The 15,254-nt window shown below is 40.5% G+C and overlaps 1 protein-coding gene across 1 annotated transcript; it reads right to left on the bottom strand.

Annotated features, from left to right (window-relative positions):
* Positions 1 to 1,955: 1,955 nt before the first annotated feature.
* Positions 1,956 to 14,529, bottom strand: LIN7C (lin-7 homolog C, crumbs cell polarity complex component). Its single transcript, XM_027663356.1, has 5 exons — positions 14,458 to 14,529; positions 9,250 to 9,368; positions 8,509 to 8,580; positions 7,985 to 8,194; positions 1,956 to 5,515 (listed from the first exon to the last, which is right to left on the bottom strand). The coding sequence occupies exons 1-5, from the start codon at positions 14,492 to 14,494 to the stop codon at positions 5,360 to 5,362; spliced, it is 594 nt and encodes a 197-aa protein (XP_027519157.1). The 5' UTR covers positions 14,495 to 14,529; the 3' UTR covers positions 1,956 to 5,359.
* Between the last annotated feature and the right edge of the window lie 725 nt (positions 14,530 to 15,254).

Below are 15,254 nucleotides of genomic sequence, written 5' to 3'. Positions count from 1 at the left end.
GAGCAGCAGAGTGTGATTAGATAAGAACCAAGCACAGGTGCTTGTACTTACCTTTGGACGTTTTTGGTCAGGTTGGGAGGGTGGTACTTGTTTCCCCAGGTTCCCCCCCCCCCCCTCCCCCCCCCCCCCCATCTGTTTTCTAGAAAGCAAGGAGAAATCAGAAAGAAACATGAAAGAAGTACGTCTTGAGTGTCTAAAACAGATGATATGATGCAAAAAAAAAAAAAAATCAGTAACTTCATACAAAACCCTGAGTAACTTTTAGAGCCGTGTTTGCCTTCTATACTACCCAGTGAGATTAACCAGACAGACAAATATTCTATTTAGAAAAAAATGGGGGGAAGGGGACATGGAAATTTACTCTAGAAGGAGAAAATGACTGTTCAAATATCACTGTTTCTCAACAGGACACAATTTCCATATAAGGTTTTAAAAGATTGAACATAAACGCCCAGTAATATTGGAATGTATCCATCTTACTCCAGCTTTTATACTAAAGGGAGCCATTCTTTATATAGACAGGATTTATCAATATAGCAAATGATAAAACTAAACAGATATAAAAGTCATACAGAGATATGAGGATTGCTCTGTTTGGAATTAATAGATCCAGTTTCTTAAGCCTTGCAATGTGTGACAAGGCTCCTTCTTTTTTTTTTTTTTTGTGAGGAGTGGGGAAGAAATGATTAGCATGTGTCAGAGTAGCAGATTTTATTTTAAACCTAACAATAAAATACCCAATTTACTCATCTCCCCCCCACCAAAAAAACCCCCAAACCAACCAACCAACCAAAGAACCACACAACAAAAGCCAAAGGCAAGAGATGCAGAGCTTGTTTTATTTTTCATGGTTTTGTCACTCTAAACTTGTGTCTCTAAAGCAAGAAGAAACAGCAGCACATCAAAACTTCAAATTACTTCTAACTTAATTTTAAAAGGCTTCCCTAGAACTTCTGTTGCAGTTTTCTTGGGTTTTTTAACACTAGAACTAGCTGCCAATTTTATCCTGGGGCACACTTCTGAATTTCAGATGTCTTGTGTTGAGTGTGCCCTCTGAAGACTCTCCAAGAAAAGAACAACTTCCCTGTAAAAGTGAGCACTGCAACCCAGACTCTGCTCTGAAACCAACTTCTCATCAGGCTTTTAGAAGACAAAGAATCACAGAAACCCATACTGCTCTATATCTTGGAATTCCCTTGAATTCCAATGTTTACCTACCAACTATATAGTCTCACTCTTTCCTTGCACCATTGCAACTCCTTTGACAATGCACTTTGCTTTTTGACCTACATCAGTGGCACAAGTCCGGTCATGGAAATCGTTTGATTTTAAAATAAAACTGAAAATGTGTGGTTTTTATTTCCAGTTCAAGTATTATTAATCCTCTACATCAGATATTCACATAAATATTTCTGCATATATTTCCAATTCACAGTCCAGCCTACTTACATTAAAAAAGCCAAAAACAATCAAAAAAACCCCACTCCCCCCCATTATTTAACATTCAGAACTGAAGCATTTTCTCCTACCTTTTATCTCAATTCTTAACTCCAGGCACATTTTTCTAACCATCTTACAAGTTCTTTAAACAAGGACTTACAGAAATTCAGCATCTCATTACTTGAGATACTTGCTTCAAACAATTAAAAGATAATATCTGATTGAGAATAACGAGTTTATGTAGCTGAGACTAAGGAGGTCTCAAAAAAGCTGGAAGTCCAAGTTACTATACATACTTTAGAGCATTCTGATTTTCTCCAGCAAATCAGAAAACACGGGGGTAGGAAATGAAAGATGCATAAACAATCAGGAGAACAAACTACCACAGATTTAAAGTTTCTCTTTGGACACCCACACCCATGCAGGGTGCTCATGTTGTGCCCTGGAGGTTACAGCAGTCTGAAACCCGCACTCAGAATGGAAAGTTGGAAGAAAAACACACAGCCACAACGCGTGTGAGATTTAACTTTTATTTTTCTGTTGATAAAACCAAAGATCCCTCACAGCAGCAACAGATGCAGAAGTTACTTGCAGAAATGATACCTCTTCTTAATCTGTTTGCACACCCAAGTATGCCAAGTGTGTAGGGACTGCATATTAATACAGCACAGGCACTGCTCAGTAGTAACAGAGATCAAGTTTCTTGGCGTATTTTAATCCACCCTTTCCTTATTACTAAAGGGTTTTCATAGTATTAAAAGATGACAACTAGTTGTCTGTTATTCATTTTTTCATTATTGCAATTTAAAAAACATTTTATCAAATTCTACATGTACTATTTATATGCCCAGATACACCTCCCCACATTTTGTAGTAGCTGACAAACTGTATCCAAATGCTACACATTTGGACTCAATTCACAATTCAGAATGAAAATGCTACTGCATTTAACAGCTCTAGCTGCACTAGAGTAAGTATTTCATTAGAGTAACAAAACACACCTCTTTGTTCAGTAACACAAGGGATACAGGTTGTAAAATGCACATTTCTATCTTGTATCCATACCTTTCTATATTATATATATATTTATATATGGCTCTAAAACAAACCTCTACTAATTTACAATTAAATTAAAACACATCCACAATTGATCTAACTAATGATTTTGGTCTCAATACTTTAAACATCAGTTGTTCCATAAAAATATACAATTCAACATCATGGTTGTATCAGTAACATGAGGCCTTTTGAAAGAGGCCTATGACACATAACGAACCATGCAATTCAGTGCTCAACATCATCTAGCTGATAAATATTTATACTGAATTTTCAAATTACCAGTATCTTCGAAATTTCTTTTTGCAGGCTTACCATGCTTACAAACATGCAGAAGGCAATCACATTTCTCACTTGCCTGTAGCAATCACATTTTTTTTTTTTTTATTTTCGAATAGCTCACCTGACAAAGCACAAGCTTCATGCTGCCATTTTCAGATCACTAGCTTTTTCCTTTTTCCTTTCACATACTGCCCCATGTGAAATCAGACTAGGGATTAGCCACACAGCAAGAACTGCACTTTTCAGTTTAAACCTCTAAAAATCAAATTACTAACAGGAAGCACTCAGAGCTGCCATACAAGTGAACAGACAACCAGCAGACAACGAAGTTAATCCTAGATATATACCAAAAGGTGAAGCTCGAAAAAAAAACCCAAACCAAAACAAATCCAAACCTAAACTACACAAGTACAGCATCAAACCTGGTAGATTCCAAAAGGTGGATCTCTGTCCAGAAATTTTCTCCAAGAGGGCACACAAAACCCACGCCACCACCAAGCATGCATGAGATAAGACATCAACTGCTTACAGATGGAGATGTCCTTACTTAGCAGTGGTGATGTAGTACTTCTGTAGCACAAACAAGAATCCTCCAAGTCAGAAGCGGTCAGTAATAAAACCCCAGACAAGTTCACATGTCACAGTAACCTGGCATTTAAGACTCAGAACATTTTACTCTTATAAATATAACAATCAGTAATTTAGGTACTAACTACTGCAGGACCAACACATTCAGCGTGTAGATAAGACTACAATAGAAGATACGAAAAAGATAAGGGAGGTATGACAATTAAGATGAATAATTCTTTTAAACAGCAGAAAGTCAGGGAAACATCTGGAATTCTTTTGCACTGCATTAATATACCTTCTGTTTCTCAATATAAAAATACATCTAGAGAGTCAATCCAGAACTGCATACAACAGTCATATTTTCCCCCTTAACGGCTTTAAAATTAGTACAAAATAATATAAGTTACAGGAATGATTGTTGCAAATTTGTAAATGTTGGTTATTACAAAATCATTATATGAGAACACCAACTGTAAATTATTTACAGGAGAGGTAATACAATTTCCAGAATAATGAATTACAATTTAGCAGAAGTGTAAAAACAATGTATTCACCAAAACATTACAAAATCTGGTATCATTATCAGCTACACAGTAGATTGTGATTAGGTTTTATAGTCGATATACAACATATTCTTAAGAAAAGTGCCAAAATACTGCTACATAAGAATTTTTTTTTTCCAAAAGTCATTCAGCAAAAACCCCTGCAGATTCTATGTTAAGTAATGCCAAAAGAGAACAGGAAAAAAGGTATGCCGATTGTACCAGCATGTCTTATTAAATGCCTTTGAAAAATCTGTAAATTCGTTTTCTTGCTTAAAGGTCTGACACGAGACTTATTAAAAAAAAAATAAAAATCAATAGAAATATCACCGTATATGTTTTTTCAGGGTATTTTAGGCCATTTTAAAAGCACACATTCCTCTTAAACTGTGAAACACGTGGAGACTGAAAACATTCTGAAACTGCTGAGGGTTTGTGATCAGTGGCACAGTGTCCTGCCAGATGCCAGTCACTACTGGTGCACCCCAGGGCCCGTACTGGGGTCCAAACTGTTGTCTGTTCTCATTAACAACCCGGGTGACGGGACAGATCACGCTCTCAGCGAGCCATTCAAAGGGACCTCAGCAGGCTGGAGAAAGGGGCAAACAAGAACCCCATAAAGTTCAGCAAAGTGCAAAGTCCTACACCCAGCGTGGGGGAAATGACCCCACACACCAGCACAGACTGGGGACCGACCAGCTGCAAAGCAGCCTCGCAGAGCAGCAGTAAGCCGCGAGCCACCAAGTGCCCTTGCAGCAAAGCAGCCTGGCAGTCTCCTGGTCTGCACTGGGAAAAGCACTGCCAGCAGGCTGAGGGAGGGGGATTCTCCCTCTCTGCTCAGTCTTGGTGAGACACAAGTGCTGGGTCCAGTTTTGGGCTACCCAGTTCAACACAGAAACGGGTGTACAAGAGCGAGTTCCGTGAAGGGCCACAAAGGTGATTAAGTGATTGGAGCATCTTAGAGACAAGGAGAAGTGGAGAGAACTGGGATAGTCTCACCTGGAGAAGAGAAGGCTCAGGGGTGATATTACCAACCTGTGTAAATGCCTGAAAGGGAGGAGTAAATAAAGAGCCAAACTCTTCTCAGTAGAATCCAGTGACTGGACAAGAGGCAATGGGCACAAGTGGAAATACTGGAAGCTCTATTTAAACTAAAAAATGGACTTTCACGGTGTAAGGGAGAGCAAAGCACTAGAACAGGCTGCCCAGAGATCTTCTGGAGGCTCCATCCTTAGAGATGCTTGAAAACCCAGCATGTCACAGTGCTGAGCAACCTGCTCTAGCTGGCCCTCCTCTGAGCTGAGGGCGTGGTGGACTGGATCTCCAGGAGTCCCTCCAACCTCAGTCGTTCTGTGATTCTATGAAAAGGACAGGGTTTTTTGTAGCCCAGGCATTGGATCAACTGAGTCACAAAGAAACTATAATATGTAAAAGGAATATATTTTCTCTTTAAGTTATTGCATACAACGTTAGTTTTGCTGCCTGCGTTTTGCCGATCTCATTTTTTCAAATCTTGACTCCATTTCTTCCAGGACTTTCGGCGTGTATCGTACAACTAATTTAACCTTTCCTTGGGCTGCCTTCAGCAGTTCTACAGCCTTTTCATGGTGTTCACCTTCAACACTCTGTAAAGCATAAACCATTAATTATAGTTATTAGTAAAGACACACTCTGAAAACGGGTTTTTTTCTTTTTTGTACAACTTCTTTATAAACAAATTATTTATAATTATTTACATGTATTCTAGTTTCAAGACTGCACAAGGATCATGTCACACACATTCAGGATTTATGCTTCAGCAAACCAATGAGATGATAAATATACTCACTAGCATTAACAAAAATCTTGGTTAGGTTTGTGCTGAAGAATTAAATTCTTCAAGGATAACACTAGTCACTTATGAAATTACACTTAAAAATCAACAACTTCAGGAGAATGTTTACTTAAAATTCAATATTGTTTTTGTTCTTTTGGCATGCATTTTTAAATTCAGTAGCCACCCTCCATTTGCTTAGTAAGCTGCCACAGACAACTGCAAGATGATGCTGCCTTCTTGATGTTACCCTGCGTTATGACAAGACAGAACACCGGGTGCCTGCAGTGGGGCAGCCAACCTGCAGTGTGGTGCTTATCCCAGTGCACCACACCTCTCTCAGTAAACACAAGATATTCACGTTAATTTCCTCTAAACTGATTAAGAACAGCCTAACCCAACTCAGGAAGAACAGAATAAAAATACTTTCCTAAAACAACTCTCAGAATTAGATTAATCTAACTAAAATTTTTAAGCAGCGGTTCGCAAAAACTGCATCCAAACATACATTCCTGGACAGCACACATTTTATCAGTAAAGCTTATTTCTCCCAAACCTATTAAACACAATGACAGGACTACCCCAAGCCTACCTCCCACTGGTGCTACTAGAAGCTAGAAGGCAGGTGATGTACCTGTTGATTGGAGGGTTTCCCCGTTACTATAAAGTTACTCACAGAAAGAAAGACAAAAGTTAAAAAAACCACCAAGTTATTTCTCTTCTATCAGACTTAGACAACACATACAATTGAATGTTTTCACTTTTGTTATTCAAGTGGATGTGTAGGCTGTTGTGTTTAAAACCAGTAATAAAAGCACAGCAAAGTTCTGTGTTTAATTATATCAAAACACCTAAAATTCTGCAGTACACTCAAGACTTGCCACCTGAAAAAAAAAAAAAACAACTTGTCTTCAGGGACATTCCCTGCAGTCTTGGCAGTGACATTTTCTTCATTATTTTTATTCAAAGTAGAAATTACAATCACAAGAAAATGCCTGTCCATGTATTATGACGACAGGATTCCATCTGTAAAATCAGACGTCAGTGATTCTTCTGAGACTATCTTGGCATTCATAAGTAATTTATGCACACACTGTATTCTTACAGTGGTCATGTACAAATTTATACATCTGCATGCACACAAACACAGTCACTGTTAGCTGTGCCAACTGTCTGATGATCAGGTTCAGCTTTGGGTGGAGTGGTGGTTCTGTTGTCTTTAAGAGGTCTGTGGGTGAGGAAGGACTCATCTGAAGACAGTTTTGCACCAGCCCCTCCAAATATGTTTCCAAATAACAGGAAGGTTAAGCCAAGGACAGCTGCACCACTACAGCTGTGATTTCTTTTATGCCTCTTGAAAAGGCCAGCTGGACTCCCAGGTAATAGTCAGGAGCCAAGTATGCTGGGGATCTGTGCTAGCCAGGAGTTCCCAGAGAAAAGATGCCTAGTAAGTCACTATTCCTTTCATGTGCCAAACAACCCCAGGATTTAGTATGACCCTCAGTCTTAAAATAAAATTTGGGTCACAGATGTAATGATGAGAACATTAATTTTAGGCCAGCATAGAGCCTCCCTGTAAACAAAAGCAAGTGTTTGAGAGATATTTCCTGGCATTTGACTGAAAGCTGCCTCAAGGCAAAGCCTGTCCATAATCTCCTCTTTCCAGCCTCCCTGTTTCACTTTTTGTAACTCTTCAGAAAAGGACACACATAAAAAAATCCTATATTCCTTAAAATTCAGTAAAAAGCCTGCTTTTGAAGCTCAGTACACCTAAGTGGAAGGAAAAAAAATACCACACAACTTAAGGTAACATGACCTTGTAGTTCCATCTCATTACATCTTTCGTCATGCAGTAGCATTTTTATTGGGAAAAATAAGAATCTGGTCAGTCTAATGCAACACAGCATAATTTACTACTTACCTTAGAAGGTGCAGAAAACTATATTAATAAAAATCTGCATTATGGAAACTTGGATGAAAGAGGAAGCCATAATGGCAGCTCGTATTTCACAAAATACTTCCAATTACATTTATACCACCCCTCAGATTCTGAAGTGCTGAAACACATCGTACAGCTCCTAGTTGAGACAACTAAAGCATTAGCCTAAAACTCTCAATGCACACCACTCTACAGAAACCTAAGCAAGTTGTTTTTCTGAGGACAAAAAGAAACTATTCTGCCAACGTCAAAAGACAATGAGCTTGTGCCATGTGTATTCTCTGTGTGCCCTCAAGTGGAAACAAGTAGTTACTGCTGCGTAAAGAGAAAAGCAGCTCCTACCACTCCGTTCACAGAAAGCAGCTGGTCTCCACGTTTCAGGCCTCCGTGTCTGTCAGCTATACCTCCAGGGATAATTCGAGAAATATAGATTGGAGAATTTTGTTCTTTGCCTCCCATGATGTTGAATCCAAGACCTTCTTCGGTTTTGGGCAGCTCAACCACTCTGGGATGGGAATGACCTTCACTTGCAGCAAAAGCAGCTACCGTGGCCTGTGAGACACAAACAGTCCCTTTAGCCAGACACAGTGGGCAGGCTGAAAATGTATTTTATCTCAAAGTACTTAAGTGTTAAGACAAATGAGATTAACTCTCTACATACTAACACTAGCATGAAAAACTCAGAACTCTAAGAATAAACTTAAAATAGAAGAAATTTAAAAATAACAAATCTTGTTATACCCTTTTAATAACCCGTTAAGCTTATCCATTTTATCAGACATCTAGATAATATCCTTCAGAATTTTATATAACCTTCTTCTGCTTCTAAAGTAATTAATTTTATGCAAGTTATATTTGGGTTTTACCTTTGCTGTTGCATTAGCTCTAACTTCTGGGCTACTGCTGATATCCACAGTTTCATATACGTGTTCATACACCTTTAGAGACAAAACAGTTTCAGTGGCAAATAACTGAATAACTTCAGGAACAGACAGAACCAAAAACACAGAGAAAATGAGAATACTAATTGCAAGGAGTCCTTGCACTGAAGGCTAACCCACATCCTCACATCTGCCTGCCAACCACTTGGACTTGCCAAGCAAGAAACACAATGTCCTCCATAGGATGAAAACACACATCTGTGTCTACAAACAGATTTTTTAAAATCATTCCAGGTGTTATCATCACCAACAGCAAGGAATATTCCAACACCTAAAAATCTCCAAAAGAGTACCTGGAATGAAGACGAGGTGGCCCCAGGCTCCTCCTAAAGGTGATGTGGATTTGGCTTAAAAGTAAAATAGGCAATTGGTACCTTGTCTATTCTGACATTCCAACAGGATAACAGCCTGTTAGCTGCCACTAAGGACAGACTTTCAAAATAACCTTTAAGAAGTGATTTGCTCCTGAGGCATTATTTTGTACACCTATGCCGCCCCAAATTATTTTCTTTTGAACTTATTTAAAAATAAATCTTGTTCTATTAAGCTCTGTAAATCAAATTCAGCTTTTACAAAGTACAAAATCAGTTTACTGCTCTGAGCACAAAAAGGAAAAAGGAAATCATACTGGTCTTAAACTGAAGATAACTGCTTATGTTAACTTACCTCTCTTACAGCATTGCAGAACTCACTTTGAAGGACCCTTTGCAATGCCTGTAGCTTTTGTGGTGGCACTTCTCCACTTCTCTGTAATTTTTCCAGCAATTCAATTGCTCTGCAGATGTCTTGGGGAAAAAAAAAAAAAAAAGGCAATAGTAAAGAGGAATGCCTGAGGAAATTCAAGGTATGTTTGATGTTTTTTTTTTTTTAATTAAGTTAATGCAGCAGTCTCTCTGTGTGCACTTGCACACATTTTAAAACCACACATTAGTTTCATTGCCCGTAAAACCATGTATTTACAAAATGCTACAAAAAACACTGTACTTTCAGACTGTTTATAAGTCAACCACAGTAACCCATATTTGGAGTTGTCACTGCCATATGCATATTACAAAGAAAATCCGATTTTCCCTCAAAGTTTGAACTGGACTGAAATATTTCAGTCCAATATGATACATGCATATGATATATTGGTAGTGTTTTTCATCTACTCCACCGACAGCATTTTGTTAACACCAGTTACAATACTGTCAAATATTCTGTCTAACATTCCTTTTACATTCAAAAATTAGTCGAACTCAGTACTTTCCCTACTAGAGGGCTAAGAACTATCTGGCCTATTCTTTTTCCCCCTGAAGCACTTATAAAAACAACAGAACTCCTTTTGATATCCTCAGCTGAGAGACAATATCTCCCTAGTCTAGAATCCTGAAGCCCAAACCTCTTTGTTTCAGTTCCTTGAAATTTGTTCCTAAGAGTTCATGTTGTCCATATTCTCATAAACGCTGCTTTGTGAAACTGAACTCCGTGAAGGATTTCATTCCAGACCAGTATGACTCAAGACAGGCATCAAATGCAATGTGACATTCTCTTGGCAGCTCTACAATAGTTGAATACATTCACATCCCTCACTTGTATTTCCAAAGTGCTGCATTAGTGATGATTCTGAAACACACAAGTTCTCGAACAGAAGCAGAACAGTCTCTCAGAAAAGCAGACGGAAAGGATTACCTTCATTGTCACAAAGGTCAAGAAGCAGTGAATAATCTACTACATAAATAATGCACAGATTATTTTAGAAAAGGATGAAGTCTGGGACACAGCTAGTCCCAAATGCATTACTTTCTTCTTTTCTGTAATTGACCTTTAGGTACTCATTTGTCATGTGAATGCATGTCTACTCAGTGGCATCACATCAGCACAGAAGATGTGCAATAGCCACGAACTTCTCCCAAAAAACAAGTGTAAAAAGAGAGAACTTACATAACAAGATGAAAAGGCAGTGGGGTGCATGTTCTGAAATCAGGGTGAAGTACACTGGCAAGACATAGCCCACAGTGATGTTCTGTCCACTTACATGAGTTATCAGACACACCTTGCAGACTACTACACCAAGATCCAGTGTTGCAGTCGATTCAACAAGCTATAATTTAACCTCACAGACTGGTCATCCATGGAATGGAAACTTTTTCCCTTCATGGAAAAACACTCAAGTATCATCACCACAGCCACAAGACCCAAATTATTTCAGATGGCAGTTCAGGTTGTTACGTGCCATGAGAACTTGGTGTTTTCTGGCAAGTGTTTTCAAGCTTTACAAGCACCAGTTATCTAAAGCAAAGCAGTATCAAAAGCTAAATTACTAATCCCATGTTCTACAGAGAACATGCATATTTCACACAGACATGCATCTTTGCAATTTATACAATTACAAAATGAAAAAAAATGCTTCCAAAGCTTTTGATTTCCTAACACGTATTTTGTACTTCATTTTAAATCCAAAATAGTTGGTGAAACTAAAGACATTCTAGATGACGAAAAATAACTAACATTCTTAGTAATCCTTGTGTTCAGGAACAGCAGTACAAATTATCTTAATTTCATGAAGTCTCCCACTGAACAGCTTGAGGTAGAACGATCAAATGGCAATAGCAGCACTTCCAGCTCACAACACTCCATATATTCATGCAGAAAGTCTAGCAAGTACATAAATTACAACACATCTATCATTTAAATACATGCAGATGTTTGCAGACAAATGATTATTTCATGCACATAAAGAGTACAGCTCTACACAGACATTCCTGAGCCTCTGGTCTATGACCCACGTTAAGCTGCAAGGTGTGTGAACTCGTTATCAGCTTGTTTAGGGTACTGCAAGAAATTGTAAACCGTGACAGCAATCTACTGATCCAAAGGGTGGGTGTAGAAATGAAGACTCCAGAACTCCATGGGATGATTTCTCTTTTTTTGACCTGCATATTTTGCCAGTAAATGACATATATTTCCTACCTTTATCTCCTAACAGGTAAAACATTTAATGACACAGCATATTATACCCTAAGGTAAAACTGGTTTGTTTTGGGAACTCAGTCGTGTCTTTCAAAAAGCGCAGACTAGGAACACAGAATCAGCTTTTCAAAAAGTGATTAGGATACAGTGGATTCCTTTTAAATGAAAATAAAGCAGCAGACACACTTTAACAAAAAAGGGCCTTTCAGATCAAAGGGCCAAACTGTTGCTATGAAGTAAAAACTCAGAGCAGTAAAACACAGCATGAAAGTTGGATCCTCAGCACTCAGCAAATGTTTTATCACACCACACTTCTTGCTCAGGTAGATACAGACAATGGATCCCATTAGCAGGACACTTTGTTCCCAACTTTGTTTTGCTTTACCTTGCTGAGAGGATCCCATTATATCAGCCTGAAAGTGCAACTGAGCATAACTTTCTTCTGCTGAACTGCATGAGGCACTGCTAGTCGAAAGCTAGGGGTTCAATCCATCCCAACAATACCACTTTGGGAAAGAACTGGTTTGGCTGGGAAAGAGTGGCAAAACACACAGTTTGCAAGAAAAGATTGCTGACTGCTGTGCTGATGTAATTTGCTTCCTCCTGAATTACTGCTCTGGATATGACCAGCTGAAAGGTGTCTTCCTCACAATATTAACACTACAGCTTAGCCAACTGCTCAGCACCAGAGACCAAAATGAACAGAAGTGTTTGGATTTCAACAAGAATCAATGTAGAAATAACTCCAGAGGTAGAAAAAAAATAAACCAAACAAACTATAAAATGGAATCCATACATAACTAAAAAAATCAATCTTCTCTTAACCTTTTCATCCTTTTTATACCAGTTGCCTCTTCTTCACAAATCATTTTTTGTGATCATGGCACATTAAATCGGAATCCTGAAAAAAATTACACATTTAAACTAAAAGAATGTGGGGGGGGAAAAAAGCCAGCAAGAAGTCACCCCTCCAAGCATATGTGTGAACAAAACACTGAAAGAGGAAAAATGCAGCATCCTCACAGATACTCCTGATTAACCACCTCCACTGCTTATGTTCAAATAGTCTGGATTCCTAAGCTGATGCAGAGTTACCACATGTCACCACCAAACCATAAGGATAACTTTGAAATGTTAACTGTTGTTTCATTCCTACCCTCTAGTGAATTTGGGTGGCGGTGTTTGCAACACAGCTTGGAGGAGAAAACAGACAGAAGAAGTTTCACTTGCCCTGGTAAGCGTATGGTAACAATTTTAAATCAGCTCATTTTCTACACTACTCTCTCTTCTCTTATGCTCTTTGCCAAGGACAATAGTGATGTTCACTCTCAAGCTGATGATGACTCATCATCAGGTTATCTGCAGTCAAGCCACACAACTAACAGAGTTACTTATTTCTGTAAATAAAGCTCTTGCTTTTGTACGTCCATTATAAGGTTCTCCCTTTTTCTTCTTTTCTTATAAAAGACCAATATGCCAGAAGACTAAATAGCTCCTTTGTTCCACTGATCCCTAAGTAACTCTGCAGATTTGTTTGTTTTCATGGACAGAGCATAGTGGCAGGGTAATGAGGTGAAGAAGGATGGGGCCTGAGGTTTAACTCCGCAGACCTTTCAAGATCAACTAATCCACCGCCAAAGCAGCTGCCCTAATTAACAAGCTTTGGAGTAGATGAGCTGCACAGTGGGAAGCAAAGACCTTACATAAGTCACTATTTACACACCAACTCTAACACACTACAAGTAGTTCACTTGTGGAATAGGAAGCAGGGTTAGCAAAAACAGGAAAGCTGAGCTCTCTGGTAACACGATAGTACCAAACAAAACAAAGTGGGTATGTACTGCATGTTACACGCCTACAAAAAAGCATCTACCACCACGAGCAAAGGTGGTGGTCGCAGTAGGAGTGGCAGTGGGAAAACAGTCACTCCATTCAATCACCTACACTCCATCTACTTATTTTCCTTTGCAAAAACAAGATTTCTAATTATCAGCAATATTTCCCCTTTTAAATTCCATTTTCCAATCCCTCTCTGTCCTAAATGCACACCAGTAAATCCATCATGTATATCGTTATAGAAGGATGTGTTCATTGAGCTTACTGTGGACTGAAGAATCACACTGAGGGTAACTTATCATCGTTTCTTAAAAGCCCTGGGTTAACACCACAAACACACTACAGAAAAATACCCGCCCAGGTTTTATATTTTATCTATTTCGCTCATAATTCCAGTTACACACCGCATGCATTAACAATACAAATTATCACTGTATACTGGAAAAACGGGACGGAAACATAAATGTGAGAGCGCAGTGGAGTTGAGCAGAATCAGGAACAAGTGTAGAGGGGCCCTTGCACGTGTCAGTTGTCTTCCGTCAAAACAAAGTAAACTAGTAAAAAAAAAGTACACCAGCACACAGCCAACACCGTGAACTTAGAGCTAATAATTCTGCTGCGCGCAGAATGAAGTTTTCCCACGAGAGAAACAGAAACAGGTTGAGTAAGAGCTGGCCCAGGCGCCGGCACCAGCGAAGGGCTCAGCACATTCAGCTGCAGAAGGCCCGGGGCGAGTGCCACCCCTGGAAACCCAGCCGCGACCTGAAACGCGAGGGAAAACCCTCCGGGGGCTGCAGAAAGCCAAGCTGGCCCCGAAGAGGCCAGTCCCAGCGGCACGCTGAAAGAGCCAGGAGGGAAGGGAAGCGTGTCCAAATCAGCGAGGAGAGGAGAGGAGGAGAGAGGAGCGGCTCGGCTCCTGCGCGGGGGGAGCTCGGCCATCGCCGGCGCTCCCGCCGCAGGCCGGCTCAGGGGCTCAGGGACAGACCGTCCGGAGCCGGGTCGAGCAGGGGCTGGGACAGGGGCAGGGGCAGGGGCTGGGGCAGGGACAGGGACAGGGACAGGGACAGGGACAGGGACAGGGCTCACCTCGCTCCAGCCGCACCGGCTCCCCCAGCGCCGCCATGGCCCCCGCCCGCCCGGCCCTGCCGGAAGTGACGCGGCCCGGCCGGAAGGGCGGGGCGGGGCCAGGACCCAGAGGGGTCGGGGCTTCTCTGCGCTGTGTGGGGCCACCAGAACAGCCGTGTTTTCAGTAGGAAAGTGCCCTCTCCCTGGTTTTCTCCCCCCCCCATCCCTGAAGGTGACTGAGGACACGCTAAAAGCGCCGCACGGCGAGGGCTTCTGTGCGCCGAGTGTCCCCTGGAGATGGAGTATATATGTGTTATGTATTCATATCTACAGAAAAAAATATATATTTATGTATATAAATACACATACGCACACACATACTATCTTTATGTGTTATATATGCACCTACATATGGGTTGGCAAAGGGAGAGCACTGGATGTTGTCTACCTTGACTTCAGCAAGGCTTTGGATGCAGTTTCCCGTAACATCCTCAAAGGTCAGCTCAGGGTGAATTTTGATTTTAGATGAATGGACAGTGAGGAGGATCAAGAACTGGCTGAATGGCAGAGCTCAGAGGGCCGTGATCGGTGGAGTAGAATCCAGCTGGAGGCCCGCAGTCAGTGGTGTTCCCCAGGGATCAATTCTGGGTCCAACCTTGTTCAGCCTGTTCATCAAGGACCTGGACGAAGGGACAGAATGCACCCTGAGCAAGTTTGCTGCTGATACAAAACTGGGGGGAGTGGCTGATACACCTGATAGGCTGGAGAGTTGGGCAGAGAAAATCCTGATGAGGTTCAACCAAGGCAAGTGTAGGGTC

Source organism: Corapipo altera, unplaced genomic scaffold (assembly GCF_003945725.1).
Source record: "Corapipo altera isolate COAL_440 unplaced genomic scaffold, ASM394572v1 100, whole genome shotgun sequence".
NCBI classification, from domain to species: domain Eukaryota; kingdom Metazoa; phylum Chordata; class Aves; order Passeriformes; family Pipridae; genus Corapipo; species Corapipo altera.
The sequence above is the reverse complement of the archived record's forward strand: the minus strand, read 5'-3'. Positions and strand labels throughout refer to the sequence as shown.

Bases quoted from the DNA above. Each gene is read 5' to 3' on its own strand.
- LIN7C (XM_027663356.1), bottom strand. From the start codon at position 14,494: ATGGCGGCGCTGGGGGAGCCGGTGCGGCTGGAGCGAG. The intron at 8,581-9,249 runs GTAAGTTAACAT...TTGTCTCTAAAG, and splicing joins TCTGCAATGCTGTAAGAGAG to GTGTATGAACACGTATATGA. The intron at 5,516-7,984 runs GTAGGAGCTGCT...TATGCTTTACAG, and splicing joins TGCTTTCTGTGAACGGAGTG to AGTGTTGAAGGTGAACACCA.